The sequence below is a fragment of the Oxyura jamaicensis genome, chromosome 7 (genome assembly GCF_011077185.1).
Source record: "Oxyura jamaicensis isolate SHBP4307 breed ruddy duck chromosome 7, BPBGC_Ojam_1.0, whole genome shotgun sequence".
NCBI lineage: Eukaryota > Metazoa > Chordata > Aves > Anseriformes > Anatidae > Oxyura > Oxyura jamaicensis.
Genome location: NC_048899.1, coordinates 10,958,709 through 10,976,257, shown reverse-complemented (window position 1 = coordinate 10,976,257; position 17,549 = coordinate 10,958,709). Strand labels below are relative to the sequence as shown.

Sequence of the window (17,549 nt, the reverse complement as noted above, 5' to 3'; positions counted from 1 at the left end):
GTGTAACGGGAAGAAGTGGATCTAAAGCAGCTCCCAGGCATCCATGGCCAAGGGAAAGAGCACTAAAGTGATCAGAACGTCCTTATAATTGAGTTCCCTCACTCTCATTTAAAACTAAAAAAAATAATAATAAATGGATGGGGGTTCTGCTGTAGTGCACTCTGCCATATCTGGTACCCTCCTTTGGAGGTGGTTCTTGATACGTCCTTTGGAAGAAGGTGCAAGGATCCCTGTTTTCTCAGTCCTCCACCAGGGAGGGAGCTGCGGGATGCTCTGCACTTCTGCTGGGCTCCTCTTTCTGGGGAGCGTAGGTGGTGCGATGCCTGCAGCAGGCTCGGGCGTTCTCACGCGAGCCCTAATCCGGAATCTCCCCTACACAGGCTGCAGTGACACATCCACTTGCAGCATGCACAGATGTTGGATACAAAAGAAGCCTAATTTGATTCAGGAGATCTGGGTTCTGTTAGTGGCTCTGCTACATATTTCCTGTATTGCTCTAGGCAAGGCATTCAGGGCCTGATCCAGCCTCTACTTAATTCAGCAGCAATCTTTCCTCTGGCAGCACTGTGAGCTGGATTCAGCCGCTAGCCCATCACTTTCCCAGGCTCTCCATATTCCTCAGCGGTGCAATAATACCTATGCACTCCATAGGTATCTGATATGACTTAAACCATTTGCTTGTAAAGCCATTTGCTACTTAGGCATAGCATGAATGTGCAATTGAATTAAATTCTTGATTCAGCAACATGTCCAAACCCCTAATAGGCTTAAATCAAGTAAATACATACTGGAGAATTTCAGGCTCCGTGGCATTAGGTGTTGATACGTAGTCTTAAACGCGTGAGGAGGTAAATAACTGCAGGGGAACTCCTCGGGGGCCTAACGTTAAGCACATGCCAAGTACCTCGCTGCACGCGGTGTTATTGTTAGCCCTACCCATCTGCTTAAAGTGTCTGCTTAAGGGCATTGCAGCCATCCCTAAAAACGTAACACTTTCTAAAAACGTAAACGCTTTCTAGCACAGCATACACAAACATGGCAGCCTAGGAGATGGTAAAAATTATTTGCATTCAGCTATAGGAAATGTCACAAATTATTACTTTTTTCTTTCTAGTTCATCTAAAGGAACACAGCACATCAGGGCTGTGGAGCCCATGCTAATTTCCAGGAATCTCGCTTACCCTGTAACCCTTTGCTTTTACATAGCACTGAAATCACAACACGGATGTGTATTTTGAACTAATTGTGTTGGTGGTCCCTTCATGCTTTCTGAACATCTAACAGTTAGCTAAGCAAACACACGTGACTGATTAAAAGAAGAAAGGGAACTATTTTTACAGGGACCATTAAACTTTAACTGCCATCTGGCAGGGAATGATTAGAGAAGATCAAAATTAAGGCAGTCAACACAAATACTGTGTGGCTACCTCAGGGAATTAATGTGGATAGAAGACGGTGGACTTGTGGCTATGTTAAGAGACAGACAGAGAAGGAAGTGGTGAACACATCCTTTATGACTGCTGCCCTAATGGCCACATACACAGCAACAGGAGCAGAGAAAGAAGAAACCGGGAGCACCTGGGAATAATCAGACGCTTGCTGTCATAAAAGAGAAAGTTAAAGCTTTATACAAGAGCCACACCATTTTTGTTCCCCAACAAGTCAGGAAGGAAATTTTTATTGTGGAGGTGTGTTGAAGTTGGCAGGTAGTTAATATTCAAATTAGCCTACTATCTTTACGCAGGCATTTTAAACAGGGTCCGTAATAAATCTTTTAATTGAATGACCTAATGGAGCACGGACCTGTGGTTGATCTGACTGAACACTGGATGTCACTATTTATACACACTATTAGTCATTCTGGAGGCATCGGAAGCACAACCCAGCCACGAATCTGAACAAGCCAGCCATGCCTTTTTCAAGTTAGCAAGCATACGTATCTCTAAGTACTGGTGTTCCTGAGGCAGCGGTTTCAACGAGGCAACGCTCAGGGGCTGTACAAACACAGGTCACTTCTCCTGGTGGGTCCCCTGCCCACCCAGGCTGTCCTGCCATTAGGTGCTCCCTAGCCACCTCATATCTGGTGGGAAAGAGCCGAGGTTTGGGTGGAAGGATAACGGGCTGGATGCTCACTGCAGCCTCTCACAGCCGAGAGCTTACTGGGCAGCCACAGTATCGTTTATTTGCTGCTGTGGCTGGTGCTGAGCAAGCAAAACACGCCTCACCCCAGAGGAGGGCAGATCCCTCCCCAGGACAGGTGACCTCCAAGGAGCACAGCAAAGAAGAGCACTGGATGGGACACTGCTGGGAAGAGCACCTCCTGATTGTGGTATCAGTGCTACCCCTATAGAAGGATACAAAATAAGTAACTGCAGGCTGATTAACAATTGAGAGTAGCATTGGCCAGCATGTGTGGCAGGTCTCATTAATACCAAATGTCAACAACTGTGGGGAGGCCAGGCCATTACAGTGCTATGAGGGAGTGCTTTAGGGGAAGGAAAAAAAGTGAGCATGTCTGAGTCTAAGGGATATGGAAAGCAAATCAGTGCTAGGTTCACTGCCGAAAAGACTAAGGACAGAAGACAGGTAAGAGGAGAGAAAGATTAGGGTACAGTAATGTGCTCTGAAATGAGACTGGCCATTTTTGTTTCTTGAGCTTAACATACTATTTTGGTCTTTGACTTCTCAATATCATAGGAAAAGCACGTTATGTATGCTTAGAAGCCTTTGAAATCTTGTTAACTCTGTGATTTCATAAACTTACATTAAAGAAAATATGATCAGAAATACACACAACTTCTCTGAAATATCCACTCAGATAAAAGTTTAGTAATTTTAGACCTTGTTTCTCAACAAGATTTTCCAGTGTTTTCGCATGTCTACTTGTCACTTTGCATCCTTGAATAGGCTAGGACCTTTAAAAAATTGATGCTTCTGTACATTCTTCAATTCAGTGCTCTTTCAGAGATGTAAAACTTATTTTTAAGTAGTATTCAGTGCTTTGCTAGTTTAAAAGAAAAAAAAATAGGAAAGAAAAAAAAAAACACCCCCCTTTTTTGTTTGTTTGTTTGTTTGTTTTCCTCCAAGATCCTGGCTGGACAGCAAAACATCTAAAACTCAGTAGCTATGACCGGAAATATCTGGTTAGAAATTATCTGCCCCAAACCTTATTTTATTCCCAATATTTCAAATATTTTTTGAGAATTTTGGTCAAAACATTCTTAGCTACAAAATTATATTTTAAATTTGAGAACAGTGATCTGCTGAGGTGAAGCTTGGGAACAGATTTTGCTCTTTCCTAAGCCATTTCTGGCTTTATACAGAGTAATTCTGCTAACACACGTGATCTGTTCAGTGGGGCAAACAGGAGTCAAGTGCAGCTATAATATATTAATATGGTATTAATGTTGTTTTTATAATATATTATTATGGTATTTATAGATCATATACAGACCCCTCGTATATAATGTTTACTAAGCAGCATTAGTTTTGCCTTACTTATATGCCACTTTGGAATTGGGTAGGGGCCAAATATGCCTTTTGCACAAATCTATTCAGAACCTGGGAAGGCAAAAGGTGCAGTTCAAAAAGGCAGGGCTCTGTCATCTGCTCCTCAGACACAAAGCAGTCAAGGGCCACCTGAAAAAGCAGCGCTAAAATCCTGTAGTCTGCTGCCTCGGCTTTCATGCAGAGACCCGTTAAGACTGCTCGCGGTATGTAACAGCCAATGGCTCTCTCCTGCTAACAAGGTGCAGAGCATTTGTTCTCCACATGCAAAACTCCAAGCACCAGGCCAAATTGAAAGAGAAATACAGTACACATTTGTTGATTATTTTTTCTTTTCTTTTTTTTTTTTTTTTATAATGCCCACAAGCATCTACAGATGTGATCCCATGTAATGAAGCACGTGGCCTTAAGCTGGAATTATTTGCAAACAGCAGGATTTGCTGGCAAGAGGGGTGGCACTCGCTGTGTTATGAGAGCTGTCCCTCTAAAACCGTGTTTGGTTAGCACCTATGCCCTGCTGAAATTGGCATAGCTAACTCTGAGTGGGAACGGCGCCAGCGCAGCAGATGGGAACGAGCACAGGCATGCCAGAGAGCCAGCGTGTTCGTCGGGTCCGACTGCTGGGGACGGAGCTGCGACATGGCAGGCTGTCCAGAGTTCCTGGGCTTTAGGTGCAGAGCATAAGAATAAGAAGAAATCTCCTTTGTAACCATGAGCAAAATTAATTATAGTAATTTAAAAATAGCTTGCCTCAGACACACAAAGCATGGCATTCACCACCTGCATTGGAACAGCTATTTCCCTGGGTTCGGATTGTCACCGGGTCTGGGAGGGCAGGACCAGGCACAGGCTCGGTGCCATCCCACAGGCTTTCTGCTGAGCACGGCAGACCAAGGAGCTTCAGGATGGTAATGGATGTTCTGTGTTTATACAGCGCCTTTTGGGCAGTGATCCCAAAGCAATTTGCAAGTGTGTGAGAATTTAGACTCATACTTGGAAGGTACGTCACTTACAATTAAGCAGATGAATCTTGCATGTATTAATGGCTATGGTTCCATCTCTCCTCCCCCCAGAGACTACAGACTGGATCTATAGTCTCTCCAGAGAGGGTGGAAGAAGACAAAATCCTTCTGCCACAATCCTGGCATACATATGTGCACCCTGCATTTGCTCTTTACAAGGCACAAATAGCCATAACAAGTCAGTTACACACACACACACACACACAAAAAGTGATTTAATCCCCAAACAAAAATCATTAATTCCTATGTTTTTTTTTTTGAGCACCAGACAGCTACCTTTTCTATTTCTCTTTGCAGCTTGTCAACAGCCAAAATATAGTTCCCACAAACACTTGCCCAGAACCACTTACATGATTTTGAGACACAAAAAGTCCAAAAATCTCATAAACATAGCCTAGGTACTAGTGTTTAAACACCATGAATCTTGGTGCTGCCATTCCCCTTGCACAAAAAGCCTGTGCTTTCAAAAGAGGCCACTAACAAAGCATCCCTCCATTTTGGGGTGTCTTTGACCTCAGCAACCAAAGCTTATGGGTATTTCTTGAAACGATGGCTCTACTGTGGCCAAAGTCTTGGTTGTCTGTGCTGTTCTCTGGATGTCTGGTTTAGCAGAAAGTGTGCATTGTGTGAACGGTGTTGTAATTGCATTGCCAGCTGTGTGCTCTAAACACATTGGCTGTGTGCAGCCAGTGTGGTCAACCTCCAGCTGAACACTGTTTTCTGTTAGAAAAGATGTTTAATACTGTTAATAAGAATCAAGATCATTGCTGAACTTATTCTAATTTAATCTCAGTGATATTCTAGCAATGTCTGTGTGTGCTATCCGATTGCCTGACTGATCATTTCGGGTATTGGCTGTTCTTTGCAACACAGCACAGAGACCACCTGAACAAGCCATGGGAAACTTGAATCATCTGAGTAAAACATGCCATTCACTGGAGTTCATGTTCTTAAGTAACAAATGAAGAGGTACTCTAATTCCCCAGGTTCTGTGTTTTCTGTGTGCTTATAATAAATAATTTGATTAAACATCAATAGATTGTTTCATTATTGCTTTTTCTCAAAAACCTATTTCCAACAAGTATTGGGGTAGATACATAACAATGCTTAAGTACCTGGAAACTCGTCCTGAAGGTGGCGATCGTAGCACATGCGGCTATAGATGGGAAGCATAAAGTGAAACTACTTGCGAATCTGTCAAGCATTTCATTTTAGAGTTATATTGCAAATGCAAATAAATTATAAATTAAATATAGCATTGGGGATTTTTTTTTAGAAGATTGATAATTTTTTTCCTGAAATAGAAAATGAATTTCAAAAACAGAAGATTGTCTTTGACCTCATGTCATGCTGGGCTTCACAAAAGAGTGGCTATATTACTACATATTTACACTGTTGTGTAACATCCTGAAACCAACCAGCAGAACCTGAACACTGGACAACAGGGCTTTGTTATCCAGAGTGAGAGTGATTCTACTTGTCTTTCCTGGCAGGGCTGCTTGGTCCCACTTTCCTCCAGAAACCAGTAGCTAGGATGAAGATGAGAACACCTCCTTACATTGCTTAATTTCTGCCATAGCAGAGTAGTTTCCCCCTTGACAATACTCCCATTTTGATGTATAATGGCTATTGTAATAGTAGAACATATGCATATAATCATTCTGTTATTTAAAGCAGATCTTAGAAGGCCAAAAATGATACAGCAGGGATTACCACGATTTTTGCTTTAAATCACACCAAAAGTCTCAATAGTATCTGCATACCTTCAGGGTTTTGCTAAGTATAGACATGGTCTGCTGTTTGTCTCTGTGGTTAATGCCATCAGTATCTAGGACTTGGGTGTTAAAATAATCAATGGACAATTGAGCAGAATGCTCTATAGCCTAAACTAGTCCTATGTGGTTAATTGCCTTCAGCTCTTTACTGAATGGAGACTAAAAGAAAATGAATCTGAACAAAAAATAGCTTGGGTAAGTACTCTGGGGGACAAAGATCACTCAAGAAACAGATTCTCCCTTTCCCCTGTAAAAGACAACATTACAATGATGAGAAAAAGGCTTCCATCATCTGCTTTCCTGTAAAGCATCGCATGCAATCCAGCCAAGTCAGCAGTTAAAACTTCCGATGTTACTTATAGCAAGATTTTCCAACTACCAATAATCAGTAAGACAAACAGGTATGAGGAGTGTGCTACCAAGAGAACTTCCCCTTAAAGCAGAGACGTATAACTATGGCTTCATTCCTTCTTTCCAAAGCTAAATCAGTTTAAATATTGTAAAGCTCATTAATTCTGCTCTATATAGCTTCTTCCCACAAGCAATTGCTCCAGTTATCTGGTGGTCATGACTGGGAAGAGTCAGCCATGCAGCAGTGAATGGGAGAGGTGCACGATATTCTGTGGCGAAACGTGGCCCAGGCAGTGGAAAACCCTGACAAACCCTGACTTTGTAAATCAATACCAATCAATGCCCTGCAAAGTACAGCATAAATCTGGAAGTTCTGGAGAGCTAACCCTGAGGTAATAACACCACTCTATGTTTTAAAAGCATTTCAAAAACATTAGGACATTCTCAGGAGGCTTTTGATCCAATTTCACCCGCTTTGGGGCTCTTCCAAGAACTAAGGGTTATTGGAATATATTGGTTTTCCAGACAATTCTCCTCTTCAAAACAGAACTTTTAGAAACGCTAGTGTGAGTGTGTGATATACTTGGAGGTACTAATCCTCTGCTGGGAAGTAAAATTCAGCCTGAAATAATAGGTTTTGATCTAGGAGAACTATATAGATCGTTCTTTGTAGATAGATAGTTCTAGTTCTTTGTTGTCAGTTCTTTTTTTTAGACTTTGAACAAGGGGATTTCTCCCGATTAGCTAAGATTTCTCTGTCAGCAAATACAGAACATATAGTCACCTTTTACAAGTTATTCATTATGAATGTAGAATACTGCCAGAGCCTTTGGTGCAAAGCACACTGGACAGAGCCATTTATTCAACGTTATACAGTGTTTTACTTGCTGAATTTCTAGATTCATTACTCTGCAATTGCCCAAATTCATCTGTGTCTGAAGGAAGACCAACCTGTACATAGCAGACAGAAATGCCAGTTTACAAACACTATGGCCAGCTTCCTTACTACGTGCTTCCTGCATGGCAAACCGAGCAGGCAGAAAGGCTTGCCAGACCTCTTCAGGAAGTCACCAGAAAAATTCTGTCCATACACAACGTGTGCTCTGCCAACACACACACTGTGTGACAGTCACGGTCTGAAATGCACAGATACCAAATCTGAGGGCTTCAAAGTGAGACTGGGCCTTCCCGTGGTGTACCTAAAAACACAGACATGGTGACCAGGATAAGTCTTTGTGGTTTGAGTTGAAGGGGCCTAACTGGCCCTCTCTGGGAGAGACCCCTGTAAAGCCAGGAATCTCTTTCAGGACATTTTGTGAGTGTGAGACAAGATTCTCAGTTGAACTTAAGAGTTTCAGGTACATGGTGAGCAATTCATGTCAGTGCCTGGTAACATGGAGAAGATGATCCTTAAAGCTACTGAAGCGCACCTTAGGGACAATGCAGTCATTGGTCCCAGCCAACGAGGAGTTCACAAGGAGTAGGTCCTGTTGACTAGATTTCATTCTATGATAATATCACCCATCTAGTTGATCAAGAGAAACCAGCTGATGTGATCTTTTTGGATTTCAGTCAAGCTTTTGACAGTTTCCCATAGGATCCTACTGGACAAACTGTCCAGCATACAGCTAAACAAAAACATCATCTGATGGGTGAGCAATTAGCTGATGGGCAGAGCTCAAAGGGTTGTGGTAAATGAGGCCACATCAGGCTGGCAGACGGTCACCAGTGGTGTCCCCCAAGGCTCCATTTTAGTGCCAGTCCTCTTCATGTTTTTATAAACGATTTGGATGTAGGACTAGAAGGTGTTTTGAGCAAATTTGCTAATGACACCAAACTTGGAGGAGTTGTGGATTCTGTTGAGGGTGGAAAGGCCTTGCAGAGAGATCTGGACAGATTGTAGAGCTGGGCGATCACCAACCCCATGAAGTTTAAGAAGAGCAAGTGCCGGGTCCTGCACCTGGGATGGGGCAACCCTGGCTATACGTACAGACTGGGCGACGAAACGCTGGACAGCAGCCCCGCAGAGAGGGATCTGGGGGTTGTGGTTGACAGCAAGCTGAACATGAGCCAGCAGTGTGTCCTGGCAGCCAGGAGGGCCAACCATGTCCTGGGGTGCCTCAGGCACAGCACTGCTAGCTGGTCGAGGGAAGTGATTGTCCCACTCTGCGCTGTGTGGCCTCACAAGTGCTGTGTGTAGTTCTGGGCATCACAGCACAAAAAGAAAGTGAAACTGTTGGAGAGTGTCCAGAGAAGGGCTACAAAGATGGTGAAGGGCCTGGAGGGGAAGATATATAAGGAGCGGCTGAGGTCACTTGGCCTGTTCAGCCTGGAAAATAGGAGGCTGAGGGGAGACCTCATCGCAGCCTACAGCTTCCTCACGAGGGGGAGTGGAGGGACAGGCACAGATCTGTTCTCTTTAATGACCAGTGATAGGACCAGAGGGAATGGTGTCAAGCTGCGACAGGGGAGGTTCAGGCTGGATATCAGGATGAGGTTCTTCACTGAGAGGGTTGTTGTGCACTGGAACAGGATCCCCAGGGACGCAGTCACGGTACCAAGCCTGACAGAGTTTAAGAAGCGTTTGGACTGTGCTCTCCGTCACATGGTCTGAATTTTTGGGTAGACCTGTGTGGAGACAGGAGCTGGACTCAGTGATCCTAATGGCTCCCATCCAACTCGGGATGTTCTATGATTCTATGAATTGGAAATTACACAGTTCCTGAGGGAACCAATGAACTTCTCTGGGGACCTAGCAGCAGGTCAAACCAATTGGAAACAGAGTGAGATTAACAGAAGTCTTTCTTTATGAAGAACTGCTTGAATTAAGCTGAACATGGTCCCCAGAGATCAATAACCGTGCTTCTGACTCCTCCTAAAAGCAACAACTGAACTGCATGTAAAATATAATATCAGCTGTTATGCCTTAAGAGCAACAATAAACAAGTGTTTAATGGTGGTTTTGATGTTGCTCAGACCAAACAGCTTGTGAATGCATTTTTGCAAAGCATTCCAGAGCAGGAATCATGACAGAAAATGCACAACACTCCTGAGACGCCAGGTTGATTTTAGGAACTGACAAGAAAATATGTGACTTGAGAACAAAAAGCACAGTCTCAGTTAGGGGATCGCCCTGCCAAAGTCGCAGAAGACAGATATGAAATGGGCTTTTGGATGGGTAATAAATAGTTATTGTGAGGTGAATAGAATTTAAATATTCACTGGTATGGCTTTGATAGGGTGGTGTTTATCAACGGCAACGTGTCAGGAATTCCACTAGGGCAGCACCCAGACTTGCTTTATGTTTTTTTCTTCGTGGTGCTGGGAAGGTTTGTTACCACAGCAGCGTGTGGGTGGATTCTTATTTTTTTTCAACAAGAAGTTCTGAATAAGTGGTAAAGGTTTTGCCTTTGGCATGTATGTCTTCCTTGGTGTCTGCCCATGTACTTCTCTTCCCAAACCATGGGTGCAAGGTGAGAAATAAAATAAAAAATAATAAGAAGAATTAAAGAGCTGTATCTGCTTTTCCTAGCCTGAGGGCCAGGCAAGGCCACGAACGCCCTCCCGCCGTGGGGCCCTACCCAGGCTCCGTGCAGAGGAGACACGGCGGGGGCGGGGCTGAGCGCTGGGGGCGGGGCTGAGCGCTGGGGGCGGGGCCACGCGGGGGCGGCCGCCGCGCGCCCCCCGGCGCTGCCAATGGCGCCGGTACAAAGTGACCTTGGCGGCTCCCCCCACCCCTTCCGCCGCGCTGCATCCGGGCGCCCGCCGCTGGCCCCGCCGCGCCTGCGCACAGCCCGCCCCTCCCGCAGCGCCAGCCCCAGCCCGTCGGCCCTGAGGAGCGGCAGCCGCAGCCGGAGCCGGGTGAGTGGCGGCGCCGCCATCCGCCGCCATCCGCCCCCATCCACCGCCATCCACCGCCATCCGCCCGCCCGGCCGCCCCCTCACCCTCTCGCTCTCCCCGCAGAGACGCCGGATTGTGGCACCTGGGGACGCCGCCCGCCGAGATGTTCGCCTGCGCCAAGCTCGCCGCCTCGCCCGCCCTGGTGAGTGCGGCGCCCCTGGCCCCGCGGGGAGGCCCCGGCCGCTCCTCACCGCGCAGCCCAGGGCTGCGGCGGGGCCGGGCGGCGGCCGTGGGGCAACGGGGGCCGGGAGCGGCCCTGGGGGCTGCCCTAGGACGAGCCCCGGGGGGGGCGCGGGGTGCGGGGGGGCGGCGGGGGGCGGCGGGGCCGGGGTCTGCCTCGATTGGGGCCGGGGTCCTCGTCAAGGTGAAGGGCCCCGGCGGGCGGGCAGGGCCGCGCAGCGCCCGGCGGCTGGGCCTGGTGCGCAGCGCCCCGCTGTAGGTCAAACTCCAGGCAGTGCCCGGCCTGCGCGGGGCGGGGGATTCTTGCCCTTGTGGAGACAAGGGGCTGACCTCCTTCCAAACGTCCTCTGTGTCCTGCGGGACATCCCCTCTCGCAAGCAGCGGGCACGGTATGGCCTGCAGGAAGAGCTTTGTACGAGAGCAGGGATGACCTTAGGCGGCTGGAAGCCCAAGGACATACGTAGGCCTCTTGTGAAGGAGGATTCATTCATTTGCACCTTGCTAGGCTTTAATGTCTACGCTACGTCCTTGCATTTAGCAACCTGGGAATTCGTTTTGAAGTCTTTTATTTTTTCATTTAAAAACACATCGCTGCCAGATGGTCTATTTCCCCCTTACTTGGTCACGGTTTTGTTACGTTTCCTGTCAGTAGGAATAGGTTCATTGAATAATCTAGCTATTCACAATAATGTCATCTGAAAACGGCGCTATCAAATTGCGTGGCAGTATTTGTTTCTGTATGATCTACTGTATATCCAGCAGTGCAAAGATTTTTGTCTTTCTATTAAGACAAATGGCTTAGCAGATGATGGTCTTAAAATCTTAAATAAGACTTTACAGGAACAACTGTAATCAAGTGTTTCTTCTTTATAACTTTTTCCCTCCTTTTCCAGATCCGTGCTGGATCAAGAATCTTGTACAGACCAATTTCGGCATCTGTGTTTTCTAGGCCAGAGGTCAGGACTGGAGAGGTACCTTATATACAAAATTCTGTATCTTCCTAAATTACCTGGTGAGCCTGAATGTTCTCAACCTAGAGTTCACTTGTACTAATTCAAAAATCTCTGCTTTGAAACTTGCTTTAAATCAAACATCTAATAACACCTGTTGCTGTCTTGCTGTTTCCCTGGAGAAAAGTCCTTTGTGTTTGACATTGATTGCTTTCAGGTGAATGGGTAACATTCTGAAGTCTTTAACTCTTAGTTGTAGTCTCATCCCTTGCAAGAGTAACTAGGCTCTGGTTCTAATGCAACTTTTATAACTGCAGAATAACACTGTATCAAGCTGGTCATGGAGAATGATCTGTGTGTGAATATAATCTTTTCTCATGTTTTGTTTTCTTAGGGCAACGCAACACTTAATGGGGCCCAAAACACTGTCTCCCAACTAGCACTTAGAGAATTCCAGACTAGTGCTATCAGCAGGGACATTGACACTGCTGCCAAATTTATTGGTGCTGGTGCTGCCACAGTAGGTGTGGCTGGTTCTGGTGCTGGTATTGGAACAGTCTTCGGTAGTCTAATCATTGGCTATGCCAGGTAATCAATCTCTCGTATAAAAGTCTTGATTTATGTGCAGAAGTATCTTGATGCAGCATTTGCAGATAAGCTAAGTTGTAGTAAGGATCATGGAACCGTAATAAATTCTGTTAATAATTACTAGTGTTAAACACGGCTAAATAGCATGTTCAGCAGGATGGCTCTGATGAAGTCAGAACTTGGTACAGTTTACTGGGAAAAAAAGAGATGGAAGAAATGAAATCATTACACTGGGTCAGTGTTCTGGTCACTCAAGTTCAGTGTTCCAGCCTTCCGTTCCAGAATGGAATTCACAATCTAGCCTGGATGCTTCTCCATAAGAGGGGAGAAGTCCTAAAGAGAAACCGAATGAAACAGGCATAAAATAAGCTTTACTTCATTACTCTTTCAACCAGTTTAGACCTGATTACATCTTATTTCTTAATAAAGAAAAGGAGGCTCACCTACTTGAAGAAACATAAGTGTTTCCCATACAAAGCTAAAGGTTTTTTTTTTGGTTTTGGCATGAACGTGTCAATAGAGGTTGTGGAATATCATTAAATGATACTATGATGAAGGGTTTTCCTGCCTCCCCACCACCCCTGCCACCACTTCATGTAGGAATAATTCATTGCCTTTTTGTAACAAACTGCTACATACTTGTTTCTTTGCTCTAGATGGTTTCAGTTCTTCTATTTGTTTGTGAGCTACTTAATGTTGTACACACAAACTATTCTTTGGAATAGAGTTCTAATGTTAAAGATGTGAAATAAATTTATAAACCATAATGGTTCCTGCATGGGAGGAGAAGTAAATTCAAAGGCTGAGTATAGTCATAAAAGCTATGTTCTTTTGGAATACACAGTCTGCATAACCTGAATTTAGTCTTAATTGCAAAGACACTTGTCTTCAACTAAATCCTTGCTAAAAATAACAATTTGTGCATGGATTTACTGAATTTCCTGTTATAGAATCTGTGGAAGGGAAGTATGAGCTTTTGGATCTCTCAGGTATATTAAACTGTGTATGAAAAACAAATATAAAGATAAAAAGGTCTTACACCTTCGCTTTCTTCTAGAAATCCTTCTCTGAAGCAGCAGCTGTTCTCATATGCTATCCTGGGATTCGCCCTGTCTGAAGCTATGGGTCTCTTCTGTCTGATGGTTGCTTTCTTGATCCTATTTGCCATGTGAAAGGAGATCTGCCTGTAATACTGGCATTGGAATGTAACTCTGCATATTTTATGGGACTCCCAAAATGTTGGTGTCATGGAAATTGATGCTATTTCCAAAGTCATTTCATTAAAGATAACAACTTTAACAACTGTCAACCTGTCGCTTGCATTTATTATCTTTCTCATTAGGATATCTGGAAGACAGCATCTTGTTTTTCAGACCCTGGGGATTTGTCCTGAGAATGTTGTATCACATAGGACCCTTAAAACAATGACTTCAAGTCAAACATTTTAAATATATGTGGGAGCGGTATGTGTTTGTAAAAATCAATATGACCTATCTTAGAGAATTCAGAGGATACACTGACAAAGCACGAAAAGCTATATTGCTGGCCTTGTTCCTTTACCTGTTTCAAACTTACCCAGAGCTGTTTGTTTTTTTTCCTAAGACTAGCTAGCACACAGCATGTTTGTGCACTGCTTGATAGAAGGAGCCAAGCAATCCACAAACGGTGGTAGGAAAGTTCTACTTACCTTTGTTCCCAGTTACATGATGAATTTTGAACACCCTAGAATAAATATTGTGTGGTTCTGACCACTGTCTGGGTTGAACTAGACTACTGGTCAAAGGCATTTAACTGTGGCACATAAACATTATTCTCTTAATTAGAGCATTCTTAGCATCACCTAATTAAAAGGGAGAACTTCCAGCTTCCTAATTTTGTAAAGGCAGTCTTGTGTTTTTTTCCAAACTTTTTTAATAGCAGTAGGATCAAAGCACTTTAACAAAACGTCTGCAGTATCGGCCCTTGCTTCTCACAGCATCTGTCTTCTAATAACCTAAATGCATTTAAGTTATCTACATATACAGCAACATACTACGTGCTCTTACATACTAACTTGGTGGGGGGCTTTGAACATTAAATAATAGATCTGATCTTTCAAATACAGAGTGAAATTTGGAAGAAGGTGAGTAGGTTTATGAGCCGCCTTGTCCTGCTGTTACTGACTTTAATCGAGGGAACTATCTAGTGTGACCTGTAAGTATACTGTCCTTCAGGAAATGGAGAAACTCATTCACGGCTCTTAGATGGCTCTTAGATTGGTGTGAGATGCAGGTAAGGCCTTTGTTTTAATCTGAACTTAAATACCGAAATGGTGTTCACGTAGCCTAACTCGAACCTAGCATAAGAGGCTACTTCTCCCGTATCTTCTTTGGAGAGAACAGTCCATCTCTGCAAAAGGATTAAACATTACTCTGGGAGTATGGAAAACAACCTTTTATTTAACTGCAGGTTTGAGTGTGAAATATGTAGCATCTTTAAGGATTCGGATCTAGCATGGTATTAGTAGTGCCCTGTGTGACTAGGTCTAGAAGTGGTTTTCTTTGGGGATTTTTGCCCTAGATGTAGGGCAAATACTGTAATTCAGGGAGGCTGAATTACACTCCCAGCTCTACCTAATGCCAGACAAAAATGAAATTTGTGGATTTATATATATATATATATATATATGTATATATTCTATGGTATGTAGAGCTAACTGGAAATACCTCTATAGTTTCTGCTCTCCTATGGAGAATATAATGAAATAACAACTTGGTGAGTTTTTTCTCATCACTTCAGACTTGGGTAATTGTTTTAACTGTACATGTAACTCTGCTGGTCTGTTCTGCAGTCATTAACAAGAGTTGTGTTGAAGTTGCATTTAATTGATAGCACTCTAGTTTCAATGAGAGCGCTCAATTCAGTTTTCAGATTTCCATATCGCTGGGATTTGGCCAAACAACTAACTTCAAGCTTGGTTAAGCCCAGCTCTGGATCTGTTAATAATGCTTACAAGTTGTTTTGCATATGAAATGGCTCTGCTGAGTTATAATTGTGTGCTTGGTGTAAGGAGTTCTGGCTAGCAGTTGTTCTGGAACCTCAGTAAGAAAGCTGAGTGACCACAATTACTGGACTTAAATCCAGTCCTTGGCCTTGTGGTTTCCTTTTGTTAACATGCACTCTTTTCTGTATGATCAGCCTTGTTTGAAAGGCAGCATGTATGTCAGGTGTGAAACCTGTCTCTTAGTAGTAGCATCTCCCCAAGCTTCACACCTTTTAAATCACTCTTCACTCACTGGTGAATATGGTCCAAAACCAAGCAACATTGCTGTTAAGCCACGCTAATTTTGAGAGAATTAGATGTCAGTGTTACAGATAAAGACTAATCCAGCTCTTTCAAAATATGGAGACAAACCTTCAGGCAGGGAGGGTTATCCTCCTGACAGACAATGGGAGGCTTAGCCAATGAGGAATGGGTGTGTTTTTCATATCCTAGGGCACATGGACTCCCTTTATTCCTCCGTTTTCCCTGTTCCTGAAAAACAGCTTGGTTTCACTGGTTACTGGATCACTTCAACAGCTCAGTTACTTTGGGTGGTCTTCCAAAAAGATAGTGTGCTCCTAAAACGCTCGCAAAAGAAAGAACTATAAAAAACATTTCTTTGTCTACACATTACAAAGATTATTTTTTTTAGTAATTGGGCAGCAGTGATCTGTCTAAAAGGACTTGACCTTCTCCATAAGAGCTTGCATCAAGAAACATCTCTCATAGGTCAGAGAAACCAGATATAAAGTCCCTTGAGGTAACACTAGGCTTCACTTTTCCTGAAACCTTTGTTGCGCTTTCAGTTTGGGAAGATTAATATCCTCCAAACTAAGGACTCTTCATGGATGGAGCTAGCTGCAGCAGAGGTCTCCACTGTGTCTTAACTGCTGTTCTGGTAGATCCAGCATCATTCCACCTCTGAAAGTGATGTGCACAAGTGTTATCCTAATGAATGTGCTGTGAAAAATGTTTATATTAACCAGTTATGTTGTTATGTTCTTGCTGCAGGCAAAAGTGATTCATGCTTCTAGTCCTGCTTCTTCCCCTCCTCCCCTCTCCGCCCCCCCCCCGCTTGTACTCTGTGTTTTCTGCAGCATTTTCGGACTAAAGGTGAAGAACTTGCAGTTCAGCTTTATGTTCAGACTCAGGACCAATACCACATAAAGGTAGATCTGAAACCAAGGAATACCTGTTTCAGATACAGCTCTTAGTCAGATTTCTTTTCCTTTCTGCAGTCTCTCATTTGAGCCCTTCACAGCATACTTAGTTAAGAAGAATTCTAATTAATTAAACTGTTTTATCCACTTGATCTTGAAGGCACTGTACAGTACTTCTTTAAAGTTCTACCAAAGGAAGTGACAAGAAATGAAACACCATGTTGTCTTTTGCAAGTTCAGGGAAACAGGCGATGGCATTTACATGCTGTAGATTTTGCTTATGCTGCTGGAACTAATACTATATTTTTGAAGATTTTTTTCATTGTTCGTAGTATCAGGACAGGGTTTTGATCAGTCTCAGAAGAAAGGATTGGTAACCTAAACTTCATCCAGGACTGGGAGCACAAACCAGCTAACTGTGCTGATGTCTATGGTTAGGTTATTTTTGAATTCATCCAAAATGTTTCCGATTCCTACTGCGTAAAAATTAGGTGAAGCTGCCTGTTTTATGTTCTTTGTGCTTTGCTGCAGCATTTTTGGTGGAGTGGTAAGTTGGAGGTGTTCAGCAGAGCTGAGGCCTCAGGCACGAGGTAGCTCCTGCCCACCAGGCTCCCCTGCCAGCAGGGCTGTGGTGTGTGGTGGAGCAGGGCGCCCAAGGACCATAGCCACAGCAAGGTCTGAGCACTCCCAAGTTTGGGTGTGACAGATAATTCAAATGCTGTCGCTGAGCGGAGCCCCCAGTGCTTTGCAGCCGCCCTGCAGGGCCGGGGCTGCACCGGAGCTCCTCATCCATGAGCCCTCCCTGCGCGGTTTTACCCCGTGTACAGGAGGGGCCACGGATCTCATGTGGCTTGGCCCCCAGGCCTGTGTTGTGCAAGATGTGGCCGGTGAGGCCTTAAGGCAGCCATTTAAGATCCCTGGCGAGGCAGAGGCAGGTTTTACTGCTCCCAATACTGGGCAGCGTCTCGCCGCCGGCCCCTGCGGTCACCCATCCACGCGCGGCCCGCGCGGCGCCCGCTTAGCTTCGGCGGCGGCGCCGCGGCCACACCCAGCCGCGCGGCGCTTCCGGCCACCCAGGCGCCCACCCCCCCCC

The 17,549-nt window shown here is 44.5% G+C and overlaps 1 protein-coding gene across 1 annotated transcript; it reads left to right on the top strand.

The window, feature by feature from the left end:
* Window positions 1–10,367: 10,367 nt before the first annotated feature.
* ATP5MC3 (ATP synthase membrane subunit c locus 3) lies at window positions 10,368–13,583 on the top strand. Its single transcript, XM_035331030.1, has 5 exons — window positions 10,368–10,516; window positions 10,620–10,698; window positions 11,630–11,707; window positions 12,081–12,274; window positions 13,332–13,583. Exons 2-5 carry the CDS (start codon window positions 10,660–10,662, stop codon window positions 13,444–13,446), a joined length of 426 nt encoding a protein of 141 aa, XP_035186921.1. The 5' UTR covers window positions 10,368–10,516; window positions 10,620–10,659; the 3' UTR covers window positions 13,447–13,583.
* Window positions 13,584–17,549: the final 3,966 nt, after the last annotated feature.